Genomic DNA, 19,270 nt, shown 5'->3' on the forward strand with positions numbered 1-19,270 from the left:
CCTAAACACAGGGTTTAGGTGGTCAAGTGCAGTAACAGTTTCCGTCTTGTGGTCTGTAAACTCACTTCCCTTTCCTTTTCATGGCTTTGATTTCGTAATTTGGGGCTTATTTTGCTTTTTAAAATTATAAGTCACCTTAAATATTTCTTAGAAAATGTGAGCGTATAAGGCAGCAAAGTGTAATAGAATCTTCTGGGACCAAAATGAGTGAAACAAATTTGTGCTAATTAATACTAAAAGTATCCACAAGTATATCAGAAAAAAATTAAATTAATTCTAGTGAAACCATTTGTTCGCTTACCTCTAATTCATAGCCAGGTTCACACTGATAAATGATTATGCTTTCAAAACTGTATTCACTGCCAACCACAAATCCATGTTCTGGACTTTCAGGTTTCCCACAAGAAACTGGACTACAAGATTCGTCAGAAAATAGTGGCTCCCAGGTACCATCAAGCTGAGTAACAACAAATTATAAACTACATTTAGACCTTAATATATATATATATATATATATGAATGAAGAAGTTTGCAAATATTGGTTATATGGCAGAATAATCCCCAAAATGATAGTCAAGAGGACCTAGAGTTGGGTCTTACTTTGCCATTTATTATCTGTAGCCTTAAAAGACACATATTAATTATTAGATGGTCTTAATAGTTACCACTAGACAATTTTGTAGATTTAAGCCCGTAAACCTGAAATTTTCTTCCTAATAAAATCTATTAAAAAGCAAAAACACTAAGAAGGATGTTTTAATTATAATGCATGATGCCTGGAAGGTTGACACAAATATTCCATGACTTATACCAATTCATCCATATATTTCACATGATTCCACATTTTAAAGTTTATAAGAAACACCAAATTTTAGGCATACTATTCAAAGCTTAAAAAGATGAGCTTCCTTTTCTCCATTTCAACATGAATACCTGAAAATATTTTATCATATATTTTTAAAGGGATCATGTAATAAAAAAGTATGTGTGTATAAATATATATAAGGTATATATTATATGTACTATGTTAATATATATTTGTTTTTACCACCATAGTTAGAGTTAACATTTTTCAGCCTTATAGTGGGCAAAGTGAGGCACACACAGATGTATTTCTTGAAGATTATTATTCTATTGCTAATATTTTTCTGTTTTCTTTGAGGAAATAGTATATGAATTGGATAACAGCTTAAAACAGGGTTTGAGGCTAAACCTTTTATTTTACATATGAGCCAAAAGTAAGTTTGCATGCATGCTTGCATCATAATCAACCATTTCTCTAATGTATATAAATTGTATTTAATTGTTTAATACTGTAAATAATGCTTCATAAACATTTTTGTTGTATAAATTTTTCTGGATATTACTAGTAACTATAAAGCTACATTTTTTATATGTCTGGAATTTATTTTGGTTATTTTAATTTTTTGCACAATGGTTACTTAATTGTATCAGAATAACTTACTAGTGATGATTCCTTTATAAGAATCTAGAGTCTTGTGATGATTTCTGTATCAGAATCTATTAATACTTCTGACTCATTTCTTTTGTTCCATTCATTTTTCCTGCTATCTAATTTTGCACGAATACTGTGCTGATAAGAGTTGTGTAATTCTGTAATATGTCTTAATTTCAGGAGGGACTGGTTTTCCTTCAGTATTCATTTTTCAAAATTTTTATTGATCTCCTCATCCCGTTATTCTATGAACTATAGAATCATTTTGTTACATTATGATAAAATATTCCTAAGGCACTGTACATAGCTTTACATAGTTCATGTATTTAAACACTTAGAAAGAGTCTATTCTACCTTTTGGACCAGAAAATTAAACCAAAACTAAAGCAAAGGAGAGGGGTCATATTATATGTGGAGAAAGTAATGAGGCTTGTGAAAAATAAATTATTGACTTAGGAAAAAAAGGGCTTAGTCCCTGGTATCATAGGGTCCTGCAGGGCTCATGGGGGACCCCCTAATTGTCCACACACCCAACCTGGAGAACGTCAATTAGATTCCCTTAATCCAATTGGAACTCTGGTTCAGGCAGCTCAGGGTCTTAGAAAAAGTTTTCCCTTAAACTTTCTTCAGCTCTAAATGTAAAAGGGACCATCTGGACCAATACAAACTTGGAGAGCACGGTAACTTTGGCAATCCTCTGACTTGCACCCTGTGATGATTCTGCTTTTAGGTTTGGCATTAACCAGTCTCTGAGTATGCATGACTTATAAATGGAAACTTGGAAGGAGAAGGAAATAGTTCTTGAGTCCCTACTGTATGTTAGGCAAGTACGAGACATTTTATATACATTAAATAATTTAATCCTTTCAATTAGTACAGATTTACAAATGAAGAAAACAAGCGGGAGGAAGGCAGATAAAGTCATGGAACCTGTAAATATTTAAATATTAATATTAAATACAAAAGTATGCTTATGGTAGAATGCCACATTCTTCCCTTTTTAGTCCCCCCCCACCCCCAACTCCAGCAAGAGTGTAGCAATGATGCTTTTCAATTTACTTTCTCTGGTATATCTTACAGAAGCTAGGAGAAGGGGATGTGCTAGGGAGGTCTGCTATCTATGGTGCTGATTCCCATATTTAAACTAAGAAGGTGCCAAAGTTAGGTAAAATGTTGTCTATAACAAGATGTGCATGATAAATGAACCATAAATCCTATGCGTTGTAGAGTGTCTATGTGTAGAAATCAGCCATGGGTTATGCCAAATATGTTTCTAATTTTTTGCCGAAGCAGGCACTTCCTCCCGTATTCATCTAGCTTCTCAGCAATACAAGATATGTGTTTTTATACACTTTTTTTTCAAATAAGGAAACTGAAGCTCAGAAATTTTAAGTAACTTTCTTAAAGTCACACAAGTACTAAGTAACAGAGGCAGGATTCAACTCCAATTTTCTGTCTGCTTCTGGCACTTTCTTAGTTTAAAAATGAGAATACTGGAATATAAATAAAATATAATATTTTATTATATTTCTACCAAGAAATTTCTTAAATCCTTTGACATGAGCAAAAATCTGAGGTATATTTTTCTTTTTAGGACAGCAAGATACTGCTTGCCTGGCAAGATATGTATATATAGGAGTTACACCTTCTAATGAAGACAATCTTACCTGACATGTTGATATGTTAACTCCCTCATAGGTATAACCTTCTGCACATGACACAGAAACTTGCTTATTCACACTGAAATCATCCCCATGAACAAGTATATGTGTTATGTTTCCTGGAAGAGGACATTTTTTAGGACTGCAGGAGATTCTTTCAGGGAACCAACGGCCATCTTTCTGACAGGTGAATGTATCTATATCTGTGTCCATCGTATAACCTTCCAGACATCTGCAATGGAAATGCAAAAATGAGTGCCTTAAAGGAAGTAAAGTACAGTCCCTGACCTATTCTTGGATTTAAGAAGCTGTTACAAGGCTCAGTAGACATTTTATGCAATATATCAAATGTGATTCAAATGTCAGATAGACGCCATTGCATGCAAAAACACCAGTATAACAATGATAACCAGATCAATCCTTAGTTATCCACATGAAAGATTAGCTCAGTTCAAAGTTCAAGTATTGCTATTTACCTTTGTTGTGGATAATATTATTGAATTCATTTCTATTCTAAAAATAGCTAACAGTTCAAGAAATTCTAAACAAAGTCCAAAATAGACTCAATTGTTAGTAGGAATATGACATAACATTTATTGAATATCTACTTTGTGCCAGGCACTGTTCTAGGACTGTAAGGGGTATTTATTTTAATCTTAATTATTAGGCATTATCATGTAACTGTAGTATTGGTGTTCAAACTCAAGTCAACCTGGGCTAAAATCCTCTACAATTTTTAAAATTTGCATTTATTTATTCAGCAAACATTTCCATGGCACTTATATTCTAGTTACTATTCTGAGCATTTTACAAATATTAACTCATTAAATTTTCATGTCAGTCTTATGAATAGGTGCTGTTATTACCTTTATTCTTATTTTGCAGACAACGAAATTGACACCAGAGAGATTAAATAGCTTTATCAAAGCCATACAGCTAAAGCATAATAGAGTTGAGTTCCTACCTACTATTAAAAAGGCATTGTCATAACTGCTTTTACGACTATATTACACTACCTTTTAATGAAACCATTTAATTATTTAACATTTATCCTTGGATAACATTTTTTAAATTTCACAAATTACCAGGCCAAGTAGGAGTCAGAGGTTTTGCAAACTTGGAATGATCTGTTTATTTGATAACAGGTAAAGATCTGAAAGATAATGTCATCAACACACAACAAGGAATAGAAAACAGGGCAGTCTTGAGAAGCAGGTGGCCTTATGGCTTCTCGAGATACCTGACACACCAACATCCAAATAGAAATTTTAAAATGTATGTACTTCCAAAGCAAGGAATAATATATATTTTCTTCTGCTCAGTGTGTGATCCACTAATCTTTGGTTTCCTTATCATTGTGGCCCTCCCTTGGATCTACTCGTTACTGCAATTAAGAAAATATGAAAGTGAAGCTAACATGTCCACAACAGAAATGCTTAAGACGAGTTGTTGAGCTATTGATCAAATCTAACATCCCAATGTGTGAAGGGCAATCCATAATTCATTCAGAAATGTGAATAAAATCTAAATTGTTTTAGAGAGTTGTGGTATCTTTGAACATTGTGGGTATTTATTCCAATAAAAATTTTAATTCATAAATTCATTCCATATTTTCTCATCTTTTATTTTAATAATACATTTCAGATAGGGAACTTGCCAGCAAAAATCACTATTTTTGCATTAAATGCTTAGTTTGCTCAGATAGCATAGGTTGGAAGTCCCCGTGACAATGGTTCCCTTATTTATACTGGTCAATAAAAGTATGTGCTTTTTGGCCTGAATTATTCAGTTTTTTTGCCTTATTTTTCCAACACTTGCATTTACAAATACAACCATAAAGTTATAATCATAAAGAAATTTACTACCACGAAGTATACAAAAAAGAGTGTTCTGATTCAAGAGCTTTTCAAGTTAGCTAGAGGATCTTGCTGTTTCATGTTTAACAAAATATGATAGTCATGATAATTATATTAGAAACTATAGTCTGAAAAAAGTATAAATTTATTTTTACAGTCAATGGATTTCTACATAATTATGGGTAGAATAAAGCCAAGTGTTAAAACCTTCAGTGTTTGGAGAGCAGTCCGGAGATGGTGTTCTCTTCCCAATCAGCTATATTTCTGATCTGTCTATCACTTTTCATTTTGTAATTCTCCTACCTGCACCCCATGGAGACTTTAGAACCTTGGTCTTACCTGAGCTTCACTTTACTTTCATAGGTGTGTGTCTCTCCAGTTGCCACTGCATTTGCGACAGTTGGTGGGGGTCCACAGGACAGGGGCTCACAAACTGGATAAGGCTGGTTCCACATCCCTTTCTCTGTACAAATCAGATCTGAACTGCCTTGTATGACATACCCAGACCTGCAGCTGTAAGTTATTGCATTTTCCTTCAAAGAGCTGCTCTCACTGATGAATGCATTTGGTATCACGGGGAGAGAACCACAAGAAGTGTGTTCACAGTGTGGAAAGTCAGAGCTCCACTGGCCATTGGCTTCACAGGTGATTTCAGACGGTCCCAGGAGCGTGAAGCCTTTGAAGCACTGAATCCAGGCTGCCTTCCCACAGCCAAAATCTGTCCCATTGATGGTTCCATATTGAATTACTGGTGTGGAACACCTGCAAGGCAGGCAGGAAGGTGGGCTCCCACTCCAGGAGCCATTGGAGAGACACCTTCTTGAAGAACTTCCATGGAGCTTATAACCTGGAAAACACTGATACTGTATATGCCCCCCATGAAAAAAGGAAAAACCATTAGGGAAGCCATGAGAAAGATCTTCAGGAGGTCCACAGTTGACTGGTTTACAGACAGGAACCTCTGCATCCCAGTTACCATCTGACTGACAGGTGAGTTTTGGGGCGCCATGCAACACATAGCCCTCCCGACAGTGGAATACCACTTCCTTCATGAAGTCATAGTCCAGGCCATCCATCACCCCATTTGCCACTTGTGGTGGGGTGGCACATCTGACAGGTACACAGTCAGGAGTACCTCCACTCCAACTTCCATTGGCAAGACAAACACGACTCCTGGCTCCCTCAAGCAAGAACCCTTCATTGCAAATGTATTCAATCTCCTTTTGGAATGCATACTCATCTCCTTTCACCTGGCCATTGGCTGGGACTGGGGGTGAACCACAGTCCACAGGAATGCAAATTGGTTCATTCCCATCCCAATTTTTATTTTCTTGGCACGTTCTCCTCTCAGTGCCATTCAGCACATACCCAGGGTCACACTCATAGTACAATATGCTCAGGTATGTATAGTTGCTTCCTTTGAAGGATCCATTAATGACTGGATTTGGCTTTTTGCACGAAATGGCTTCACAGTGTGGGGAAGCACCACTCCACTTTCTGTTCTGTAGACAAAGTCTTACATCGGAGCCCACTAGAACATGTCCCGGTTTGCAGCTATACTGCACGGCACTTCCCATGGTAGTCTCTGTAAAACTCAAAAAGCCATTTTCAGGAGCAATAGGCAAGTCACATTCAATTGAAATGCAGGAAGGTGCACTGCCATTCCAAGTTCCATCTTCCTGGCAGATCAGCATAGGGTTCCCCAAAAGTTCATATCCTGGATTACAGGTATAGGAAACCATTGTGCCATATAGAAAGCTTGATGAATGGGTAGCAGGAGACTCCTTTGTATTTTCCCAGGTTTTAGTCACTGCTCCCAAATGATGAGGAGGGTGAGGAGTCAGATATGGAACTTCCATCATGTCATCTTCTTGCTCAAAATATCCCTGGCCATCTTTGATTTTAATACAGTCTCCAAAATCTATGTGAGGAGGGAGGCCGCAGTCTATAGGTACACATGTTGGAATGGAGCTTGACCAGCCTGACTCTTCACAGGTCTGCATGGCGTGACCAGCTACCTGAAACCCAGGGAAGCAGCTGTAGATGATCATGGCACCATAGCTGTAATCTGCACCTTCTACAAAACCATTTTCAATGGGCTGTGGGGGATGACAGTGGATGGCATTGCAAGACGGGGCATCCACATCCCAATCACCTGTCTCTAAACAGGTCAAGGCTTTGGGACCTTCAAGCCGGAAGCCTCGGTCACAAGAGTATGTAATGGTCTGTCCATAGTGTAGGTTTGTGTAAGAGAATTTGCCATTCAAAATCTCCTTGGGCTTCGGGCACTCAATGGGTTTACATGTTGGTTTTCCTCCGAGCCAGTGACCATTTTCTCCACAAAGGGTGGTGGCATTTCCCACCAACTCAAAGCCTGGCTTGCAGGTATAGAGAGCTGTGCTGAGATAGGCAAGACCCTGCACGTCAATGATGCCATTGAGGATTTCCTCAGGTTGGGGGCATTCTACTGGAACACATTCTGGCAGTGGAGAGCTCCAGGTGCCATCAGCTTGGCAGAGGGTGGTGGGATCTCCTCTTAGAAAAAACCCATCTACACAAGAATACTTAACAGTACTTCCAAAATGAAGAGCAGAAGAAGGAGCAGCAACACCGAAGGAAATTAGGGGAGGTGGCAGGCAAAGAACCATCTTACAAACAGGGAAAGAGTCATTCCACTGCTGGGATGGCAAACACTTGAGGATGGCAGAGCCTTGTAGGGCATGCCCTTCTTTGCAGGAAAACATCACCACTCCCACCTCGGTAGTCAACTCCTTCAATACCAGCTGGTTTTCCAAGAGGGGTGGCTCTGGGCACTTGGCAGGCACACACTTTTGGTTTGGTTTCTTATTCCATTTGCCAGATTTCTGGCATGTCCAAGAACTATCACCAATAAGCTCGTAGCCCTCATTACAGAAAAACTGAACCTTGGACCCTACTTCAAAATTTTCTCCTTTCATGAAGCCATTCTGGATGGGAGGAGGTTTCCCACAGTTGAGAGGGATGCACGACAGGGGGGATTCACTGTGCCAGTGGCGATTTGCTTGGCAGACAAATACAGGACTTCCAACTGACTTATAGCCTGGGTTACACTGATACCTCACTTCACTCTCAAAGATCCTGCCAGTTGTATGCTGTGTAATAGGGAGAAAACAAGTGAGTGCAATTTGTATAACAGATGATACAATTCACTAAATACTTGGATAGTAAACAGCAACTAAACTAAAAGGCCTATGTTAAAATGAATCCATTAAGACTTAAGCAGATGAGGATTTATGGTTTTTTCCAATAGGTCCACTCTATTTTTTTTTAAATAAGTGCAAATGAAAGAAGACCATATTAGATAGTCCCTACTGCAGAAATGTTTATCACAGTGCTGAACCCATGGTAAGTATGATCAATAGTCTTTATACTGATTGATGAATTGATGAGGCAATACTGAAAATTGTTACTAAGTTAGTTCAAAAAAATCTTGCTGACCAAAGAAATGCTAGTAAAGGAAACACATAAACAAATGCACGTCTTTGTTAATGTTGTTAGAGCATAAAAAAGGCAAATAAATATTTTTCATGGATATTTCTTAAGAATACTATCAAAGTTTTGTTTTTATTCTTAACACACTTTTAAAAAATTATTGCTATAACATAAGAATGGAAAATAAAAAATAATATTTGAATCTTTTAAAGCAAAACAATTAAGATTTCTGATCTTGAAATTCTAATAAGTAGGCATATAATATAATAAAGGCAGATGAATTAATTATGAAAATATAAAAAGGATTATCATGATTCTTTGTTATTGATAATGGCAAATTATAGCTTCAGTGCCTCAGTGAACTTAGCAGTATTTGGAATTAATTATTCATTTTGTTTGTTTATGTATTGCTTGAGTGGCCCACATGCATGTAAGCAGGATGCCATCATACACCTAGTTTGTGGTGTTAAATACTAGATCGTCAGTGCTCAGAACTACACCCGACATCTAGTAGGAGCTCTAGAAATATTCATTAAATTAATAAACGAAGAATGCCTCCTTACATATACACTATACCCTCTTCCTATAAAAGCTGATAAATTTAAGCAAAACCCTTAAATAAAAGGCTTTTACTGTTGTTTTGTTGTTGTTGTTGAATATGAAGGAGAACAGGTAGTATTTACATATGTGTGGGTTTCTAAAAAGTGTTTAATTAGAATATTTTCTATTTATAATGGCCCTTGATTTGGGGGAATAGATTCGCATTCCTGTTTTCTTGATGGATTTATTGAGGAAACACATGTCAGTATAAAAGCAGGATATGCTTCAGTTGGACTTAACTCTTTACCTATCAGGGTGAAATTACTTTTAGGCCTACCAAAAAAAAAAAAAAAAAATTGCAAAAACTGCATCTTAGTTGGTTTATCCTATCTTTTGTCTAAAAATTTAAAAAATGATAATAGATTTCTCTAGGCCCCATTTAGCCCTTGATTTGTATAAAAAAGTATATATCCATCTTGAAATAACTTCCATAAACCAAAATAGTATTATATTAAAACTGGTTTAATGTAACTTCATAGTTAGGGCTAACCTATTGTCAAAAAGTGCTTAGAATGCCTATATGTGAGTAAAATAAAGAAAATTATATATTAAAAGGATTCATAATCATCTTTATTAATTTTTCTCTCATCTTCACTACCTATTAATTTCAGCCACTTCTGTTATTCAATAATTAATCTCTTCAGTGTCCCTGCTTCTGTCTGGTCTGGTAAGTGATGAAAGCCATGGACCATTTGCTAATTAGTCTCTTACCTCCAGAAAGCCATTCTCAACCTTAGGAGGTTCATTGCAAGATACAGGGTGGCACGTAGGCATGGGGCTACTCCACTGTCCCGTGGCTTCACAGGTGCTCTTCTTCTCCCCTTTGATGTAGAACCCCTTCTTGCAGCTATAAGCCACCATGGCTCCAAAACTGTAGTTGGATCCACTTGCATAGCCATTTGTGATGCTTGGTGGCTCTCCACACCGCACCGGGATGCACTGGATGGACATCGGGGAAGGGCTCCACTGCCCACCTCTCATGCACTCAATCTTTGCTGAGGTGTTCAGCACAAAACCTTCCAAGCATTTGAAGCTCACAACTGAGCCAGCTGCAAATTTTGCTTTGCTCACAGATTCCAAAATGCTGTAGGAAACAGATGGGGGTTTTTCACAGAAATGAGCTATACAACGGGGTGTGTCCTGACCCTCTGGGGGAACCCACTTGCCCTGGGCATTGCAGAGGAGCTGGGAATTGTCTGCCAGACTATAACCATCCGAGCAGTAGTAGAATGCAATATCTCCAAAGAGCCGATGGGCAGTTTCTGGAGAGGCGTGGTCCACGTGGGGGGGCTCATCACAGGAGACAGCCAAACACTGCTGGTTACTTCCACTCCACTTGCCATTGGCCAAGCATTCAATGGTGTCAGGGCCAGCAAGGGTATAGCTGTGAGATTGGGGAGAAGGAAACAATAACTAAGCATAATATTTGAGAAAAAGTGCTTGCATTTTCTTATTCTGTTTTTATTTTTTTATCTTTCCAAGCATGACTTTCTTTTATTCTTTAAAATATTTACTATTTGAACATTGAGCTTATTGATCAAATGACTTTCATTTGAGATATGTAATTATATCTTGATATTAATATTGTTTGTTCAGAAAGGAAAATGAATTTAAAATTTTTGCTATTTAAGGAACTCTAATAATTATTACACATTTTTAAAAATAAAAATCAGGAGTAAGCTATAATCCTATTTGACTCAATTCAAAATTGGAACTCCATCTGTCTTTAGATGATTTTAGTTTATTGACTTTAGCACTAGTCTTTACTGTTGATTTGTAAGCTACAGCTTACAAAGCCATATTTAGCTTACATATAGCTCATAGTTATACATACTTACATTCAACGAACTTTAAAACAGTGATTTTTATTTCAGTCTCCAATGCCTCCTAAACCTTTACCTATGTAGTTAGAGAAAAGCCGTGTTCTACATATGGCTCTGCTATTCAATCAGTATGAATACATTTTGCTTAATAACACCCAGTCTTTCTTTATGTAGAAGGTATTTGCCAATATGTGATGACTGATGACTTGCAAAAATCTTAAATTACTCTCAAGTGCTCTCTCAATGAGGCAGAACAAAAGATAAGGTTATGCAGTATTAGAATTAGTATTTGAGTCATTCTTATTTTCATTATCACTCTCTCACTGGAGAGAAAATTGACACAGAGTTTTGAAAGAATAGCTAACACCTGATCAGCTCATCATTTTGATATTAATGAAGGGTAGGGGACTAAAATAATTGAGTACCTGATTTATTCCTGTTTAGACATATTGATTTCTTCATTTTAAGAAAATAAAGTGAATGGTGATTCAGACAGGCTTAGAAACTTGCCTGAAGTCACACCTTTGTAAGCGGCAGAGTTGGAATCTGAATTTGGTTTATCAGATTTCAACACTTACACCTTTTCCACAACATGCTCTCTCTCTCTTTTTAGAAAATGAGGCAGGATAGATCACAACTTCTTGGTGTCCTGTGCAAACTGTATTGCAGTGTCACTAGTATAAATTATTTAACCTGCCCATCAGCAACGATTCTTAAGTCATTAGTTTAAAGAAAATTTTAAAAAATTGACACATAACTGTACATATTTATAGGGGACATAGTGATGTGGCAAGGCTTGCATAATGATCAGATCTGGGTAATTAGTATATTCATCATCTCAAACATTTATCATTTCTTTGTGTTGGGAACATGCAATATCCTCCTCTTAGCTATTTGAAATTATATAATATATTATTGTTAATTATAGTCATCCTATAGTGCTATAGAACACCAGAACTTATTTCTCCTCTCTAGCTACAATTTTGTATCTTTTTTTTTTTTTTTTTTTTAGACAGAGTCTCGCTCTGTTGCCCGGGCCAGAGTGAGTGCCGTGGCGTCAGCCTAGCTCACAGCAACCTCAAACTCCTGGGCTTAAGCGATCCTCCTGCCTCAGCCTCCCAAGTAGCTGGGACTACAGGCATTCGCCACCATGCCCGGCTAATTTTTTTCTATATATATTTTTAGTTGTCCATATAATTTCTTTCTATTTTTAGTAGAGACGGGGTCTCGCTCTTGCTCAGGCTGGTCTCGAACTCCTGACCTTGAGCGATCCACCCGCCTCGGCCTCCCAGAGTGCTAGGATTACAGGCGTGAGCCACCGCGCCCGGCCCAATTTTGTATCTTTTAACCAATCTCTCCCCATACTCCCTTCCTTCTACCCTTCCCAGCCTCTTATATCCTCTGTTCTAGTTTTTTAAGTCATTAGTCACCAAAAATTTCTCCAGAGGCCCCTTTTAGTAGATCCCCCTTATAAAGGATCAGCTATTGTAGATGGGTTGGGATTCCTTCATCCTAGCTGGCAATATTTACGAAATCCATAGGATACAAACAGATCAAGAAAAAAATAACAATGTATGCAGAGATATATGCATCTACCCTACCTATGGTCGGTCATATGTCATGCTGGGGACAGAGGTGGTCTCAAAATCAATACTCAGAGACATCCGCAATACCTGAGTGCAGTCTCTAGTTAGGGCCTGCTGCAATTCATTGTTTTGGATAAGCTCAGCTCTTTGTATAAGGATCTGAACTTAATTTTTAGATGGTTTCTATCTTAGAGGATCCAGGAAGGTATACAAAGACAATATGCTAAGAGCATAATTTTATTATTAAACAATCCATTATCTCGTCTGAGTGTCCAGATTCTACTGTTTCTGTGTAGTATGTGCTCTGGGTAGAAGTTCCATTTGATGAAGCTTCTGATATTTTACAGAACTATTTATATCATTCACACACTTTGAACCATGCATCATTATTTTCATGGATCCCTTGATGTTACTAACGTATTTCATTGGCTGAAGTTCAGAGACATAGCGTGACACATTCCTAACTTATAAGGATCCATTGTGCCATCTATAAAATTCTTTATTTCATGGACCAGCTGCTTTGAGGCAGAAACATCTGCCCTCAGAATCTTTCTTATTTCTCAAAGTCTCTTGACTACACAAGAATTTGTGTTAAGTGATTTGGCAGCACTTTGTTAGGCCTCTGACTCCCGATCTTCTGGAAAATCTCCACCAACTACTCCTCCCTAATGGAAAATCACAACAAATCTGCTCTATAATTTAATGGAAGATTACCACCAAATGGATGTTTTTTGAATAAACAGATTTAAAGTATGCATTTTCGACACCACCCATAATTTCTTAGAACCTATAACATCCCTCGGTCTGACCCAAGATCTTGACTTTTCTTTATGACACTCAATTAACATTTAGTGCTTCATTAAATAATTCTTAAGGGCCTGCTATGTGCCTGAGTCACTTCCTTAGTACACAAGTGTGATGGCAAAAATGCATTTACTTGTTTACACTTCTGTCGCCTTCCCCGCCCCCGCAACTACCCGGTACTTTGTAGGCCCCTTCACACCTACAGTGGTTGCTTAAAAGAGGAGTGACTGATTCTACCTGGAGAATGGGAAGGGGAGGAAAAGCATCACAGGTGAAAGGGCTCTTGAGGGGAGTCATGAGGGATGAGAAGTGGAAGAGGAATCATTCAGGCAGAAAAGTAGTCTTAGCAAAGGGGAGTGCGGTACAGATGGGACAATTGGGAACTTAAAAATAGCCAGGAATGGCATATAGACATCTGGAAAGGCAGCAGCAGAAACTAGGGTCCAGGGTGTTTTCTGACGGGGTTACTGGGATGTTTGGTGGGTGAAGGTGTGGCAGGCATAGATTAATTGTGTCATCTCATAAGAAATGCACATTTGGTCTCTGCCCCCAGTCCCTGACACAGAGCTCCTAAAGCCCTTGTCATTTCCTGACAGGGGTACCAGTGCTTTGGATAACTAGATAACATATCCCATGCAGACGACGGTAGAAGTTTATTAAAAACAAATATCTGCTAAAATACATCAGTATTTCAAGATGCTAAAGAAGGAATTGTTTTCCAAATGATAAAAAAAGGAATTAGTTGTTAGCTATTGCCTAGATAGCACTATAACTGGTCTCTGATCAAACTGCTGCGCTATTTCATCATGTTAGAAGCCTGAGTGTGCGTTTAGATTTACAGGGGACATATTTCACTCAGATACTTTATTAAGGAATCACTTAGTGATAAAGTTTTGTATAGATGATGAGATATGCCCATAAATGTTGGCTAGCAAAGCAAAAAGAAAAATTGGAACTGATGCAAATCTAAAATGATGGACTATTTAATTAAATTCCATGTAACATCTGTATTCTCATCCAAGAGGCATTGGGGACACTCTTGCAGACTTTCATTAAAAATCAGGCCATATGTGTTATAAAATTGTTTTATTTCATAATTCCAAGGAAAAATGGCCCATTGGGTATCACAGTGATGACTTAGAAGGAAACATCTGAGGATGAACTGGCTGGAATACAGTTGCATGTTTCTGGAATAATAATTCCAAATCCTTTGAAAATGGGCAGAATAATTTTCAGATGCAATTTTCAGTAATTTGATTCCCACACCGAGTGGAAGCTTACTAATTAATAAGCACGTGCCTGAGAAGCTTTCTGAGACAGCTCCCAAGCAAGTTATTAGCTCTTCCCTTTTAGAAGAGACTTCAAAGAGCAGCCTACAAAATATTTAAACAGCTATAATTTAATAAGAACAATAGAAAGCATAAATCTGCATCACTAATTAATTCTGTTTTCAATTAATAATAATGATTAAAGATTTCATCTTAACATACCTAATAATTACATTTAGATGTTTATATTTGAGAAGAATCAAAAGGGAAACATTTGATTAGGATTTTAAGATGCCAATAACCCTTCCTCCCCTCCGAGTCTCTCACCAAGGAGTATAAACATAAAGATGGGAAGGAAAATGAGAAACAAATGACCATTTATATATTTGGGCAAACAACTGAAAACTCTCAGTGTTTGAGGGTTTTGATGAAATGAAATGAAATGCAACTTTTATAAGAGTACGGAAACTGTGTCTTCTCATCTGTGTTCCAATCACCAAGACAATGGCTAAGTTGGTTGAGTTTATTGAGGTTTTTCCTTTCCTGGCTAGGTCATGCACTATATCATTTTATTCCTCACAATAGCCATAAGTATGAGCCTTTAATGAACTTATTTTATGGAGGAGGACAATTGAGGCACAGAGAAATCACACCATTTCCCCAAGGCCACCCAGTTAGTGAACAACGGAGTTGAGATACAAATCCAGAAAATGGCAACCCTTCTGCTGTTGCTTCCTGTGAAAAGCAACTGTGGTAAATTTGGAGTGTGAAAGCACTGTTAAGGATGAAAATATCTATTGAGAAAGCATAGAGAAAAAATAATGATTGCAATGAAATGCAGGTCAGATGACCTTGGATTTAATCACTGCTCAATACTTTATTGGCTGCCTTGAGACCCTAAGAGGATCATTCCAGAGTGAGCCTTTTGCTGTACCTCAAAGGGCTTTTGTGAAGATCAAATGAGACAATGAATGTGAAAGCCCTTTGAAATTGGTTTCCCGGTTTTCCAGGTATTATTTGTGAATTAAATCTGATCATTAGAAATGTAAATTCCTGAACTTTATTATCTTTTTTCCCCCTGCAGACATGTCATGTTTACATTGCGACTTAAAAGTCTTGCCTTTGGTTTTGCAGAACATAAATACTCAAATGCCCATTTAAATGTGCCTTTTGCATTTTTAATTAAAGTATAAAGGTATTTTTCACAGCCCAATGTCCATTTTTTTTCAAGGCCTAATTTGATAAACTACACTCATTCCAGGGAAACATTGTTTCCACAGGAGAATGAATATGTTGGCTTTCTGCTGTCAGACAATAAGAGCATAAAGCTCTCGTTGGCTTTGGCTGCCAGGAAATTTAATTCTGTGTCTGGCGGAGCATCCACTCCCTCTGCTTTCAATGACCCTCTCCTTCGTAGGCTCCACTCACCCTTCTTTGCAGGTGTAAGTGACAGTGTTCCCAAAAGTGAAGTTACTCCCAGTGATGACAGCATCTTTGATGGCAGGTGGCTCTCCACAGAAGACCAGGTGACAGGTAGGTGGCGCTCTGTCCCAGCTACCGGAAGCCGAGCATTCTATGATGGAAGGGCCCTGTAAGCTACAGGAAGGAATGATGTCACCCCTTTTATTGGCTATTTATTTACTGCTACGGAGATGAAACAGGAAGGACTTAGAGGAAAATAGCGGACACTTGAGGAACAAAAATTAAAACGTTTCTTCCTATTTTATTGCTTTACATAAAAATAAGGGAAATCTAAACAGACTACATACCACTTAGAACAATGAATGGGTGAAAACAACATAATAACAACAATGATTTGGTACAAAACAGGTGAATACACTCATCAGTGGTGGTGTAGGGCACTGCAGACCTTGTGAGTAGCAGATTTCTTGGATGAGAAGGTGTTAACAGGCTGGTTAGGATCCAGCAGAGAGGAAGACACCTGCTGTAGCCTGGAAATCGGGGTAACTGAGGTCAAAGAGCACTGTCCTGGCCACGAGCCTGGGCATCTGAACCACACTGCTCCTGACTCTGACCTCTGGTCTTCCTTTGACTTTACAAACCTGGCATCACTATGTCCCTGATTGTCTGCCTTTCTTGTCAACCTGATTCTGATTTCTTGTACTAGTCACTCTACTTTCTGTTCACTCCATCCGTTCCAGTTCAGATTCGGTTGACCATGTTTCTGATCACAGCCTTTTTCTAATGTCCTGTATACTGTTCCTTTCTGCACCCCATTAATCAAATTAACCTCTTACAGTATTAAGAGGTTACAGTATTACAGTACTGTACAGTACAGTACAGTATTAAGAGGTTACAGAGGTTACAGTATTAAGGTTACAGTATTAGGCCCTTACCTTGACACCCTTTTCCACAACATTCCGTGCAATGTTGAGTATAAGCTTGGTAAACTGTTTAGTAAAAACTCCATCACAAAAGCATTTTTATAAGGTATTGTGTTATGCTTCAAAAACAATTTTCGCTTTCATGCTTAAAGTCTTAATGCTTATAACAACTGAACTAGGACTCCCAGAGTAGCAGTTTGATTGAATATTTCCCTGGGCATTTGCTATAAGCTAGGCCTCAAGAAACATACAAATCTGAGCATATCCTTACATTTAAATTTGTTTTTAAAGTCAACCAGTCACATGCAAATGAAACTTATTAAGTAAATAACGAGCAATAAGGTATTGTAGGAAGCTTGGTGGGTGTCTATACACTTTACCTGTATCCACTCTCACATGAATATGAAGCAGTAGAAAGGTAGGTAAGCCCACTCAAAATATAATTTCCATTATTTATGTTTTCAGGACTAGAACACTGCACCAGTTCACAAACAGGAGGAAAATGACTCCAAGAACCGCTAGCAAGACAGGACGATTCTTTATCACCAGCCAGAGTATATCCTTTATTACATCTGAAGAAGACAGAAGAAAATTCCAGGATATAATTTGCTTTATTTTGCATAGTTTCATCTGTGCCAAAACCTCTAAAAATATTGAGAATTTATACATATTAAAAAAGTGTTTTTCCCTCCCACTGAAATAATGCCTTAAAAATTTGTTTTTCAAGGTTGAATACTGTACATCTTCCCCACAGGGACCTTGCTGGGTGACAAGTAGAAAGATAAAGTCAAGAATTTGGCTTGCAGCATTTGGATTTTTTTAAAACAAGTAAATTTCTTCTTGACGGCAACTAAATGGTGTTTGTAGCATTTTTATCATACAGTAGATTCCATCCATTCACTATACTTTTCTAACTGAGTTGTTCTACATGCAAGTACATGTTTTTAATGTTGTCTGTCTTCTGTGCTGTTCCTGTAAGTTTGCTATTAAAATACATTAAACAAAAAAAAAAAAAAAAAAAGAATTTGGCTTGCTTCCACTTGGTGTCATGGGTTAGTAACTGCAAACAGAAAATCCTTGGTTTGAGAGCGGTGTGGTCTAGTCTAAAGTCCCTAAGACTTCAGGAATCTCAGTCGTTAGCCAGGAGCACCTTTCTCCCTGCATCCATTTTTAGTGTGCCTCAAGGGGGCGCTTGTGGCAATAGTAGATTACTGGTTATGGGATTTAAGGATTCTAGCTATGGCTACAGTTAGGTTATTGGATGAAGATTTCTTTTTTTCTTTTTTTTTTTTTTTTGACAGCACAGCAGATTTAATGATGTGTACTCATGTCATTACAATGCAAATAAGACAAAAAAAAATCACCATAGTATTAGTACAACATACTTTACGCAAGTTAGAAAATAGCACAATGTCTGAAGTTGGGTAGGCATTCAGTAGAAATCAATTACTTTCTGTTTTCTTTGTTTGAATTTAATTAAGGGCTCATTCAAGAAGACCAGTGGATATGATAAACCTGTTTGACTTCATAATTAAAGATTTCTTCATACCATACATCATTCCAGTAGTTCTTCATTAATTCAAAAACATCCTCTGGGATTATTTCCCCACCCCCTTTCTTCCAGTATTATATCACTGCAAGCATGTCATCAACCCCTACAACTTCTAGTTTTAATCTTAGACACTTACCTATATAGCACTTTACTGCCATAGGTGAATGCTGACCCCTCAATGCCACCATTTTCTGGGATAGCTGGTGCCCCACAGGAAACAGCTTAAAGGAGGAAAAACAAAATCGTGGATCTTCTGAGACTGTGTGTGCAAACATCTCTGAAAGCTCAAAGGGCAGCTCTAGATTTTATTTTGTCCTATTTAGACATAAGCCTAAGAGTTGGGTTTCAAATGCAAAGAACATTGATACAACATAACACTAGACATGTCTGCACCTTACTGTCATAGGATTTCCAAACACAATAAACATGGCAAATGTACTAAACATACCTTCACAATACGGTAGTAGGTGACTCCATTCTCCAGACTCCAAACATGTGATTTTGGTCACTCCCATCAGCTGGTATCCTTCCTCACATGAAAATGTGACCTCGGCACCCACTGTATAAATATCACCAGAAGAGTGGCCATTTTCTGGATTTCCTGGAGCCTTACATTTTATGGGTTCTTGAAACAAAGAAACAGGTTTGGTAGAATAATAAGTGGCTTTCACACAACCATGCAAAATCTCACAGCAAAAGAATTTCACTATCGTTAAGGTACCTGTTAAAATCCTGAGCGAAAAGCTATTGAAGGGAGATGCATGAAGGCCAGGGACATTTTGAATATTTGAATAGAACATATAATAGACATTTTAAAACAATATTTTGAAATGACAATGTCTAATAAA

The 19,270-nt window shown here is 37.6% G+C and overlaps 1 protein-coding gene across 1 annotated transcript in view; it reads right to left on the reverse strand.

Annotated features, from left to right (window-relative positions):
• The window catches only part of SVEP1 (sushi, von Willebrand factor type A, EGF and pentraxin domain containing 1), a 157,716-nt gene that overhangs the window by 20,513 nt on the left and 117,933 nt on the right, over positions 1-19,270 (reverse strand). The window contains exons 33-40 of the mRNA XM_069476671.1: positions 18,871-19,047; positions 18,559-18,643; positions 17,251-17,442; positions 15,954-16,121; positions 9,756-10,428; positions 5,313-8,104; positions 3,124-3,349; positions 302-457 (exon numbers count right to left, since the gene is read on the reverse strand). Of these exons, the coding sequence (XP_069332772.1) occupies positions 302-457; positions 3,124-3,349; positions 5,313-8,104; positions 9,756-10,428; positions 15,954-16,121; positions 17,251-17,442; positions 18,559-18,643; positions 18,871-19,047 (4,469 nt within the window). The remainder of the gene's footprint in view (positions 1-301; positions 458-3,123; positions 3,350-5,312; positions 8,105-9,755; positions 10,429-15,953; positions 16,122-17,250; positions 17,443-18,558; positions 18,644-18,870; positions 19,048-19,270) is intronic.

Source organism: Eulemur rufifrons, chromosome 7, assembly GCF_041146395.1.
Source record: "Eulemur rufifrons isolate Redbay chromosome 7, OSU_ERuf_1, whole genome shotgun sequence".
Taxonomy (NCBI): Eukaryota; Metazoa; Chordata; class Mammalia; order Primates; family Lemuridae; genus Eulemur; species Eulemur rufifrons.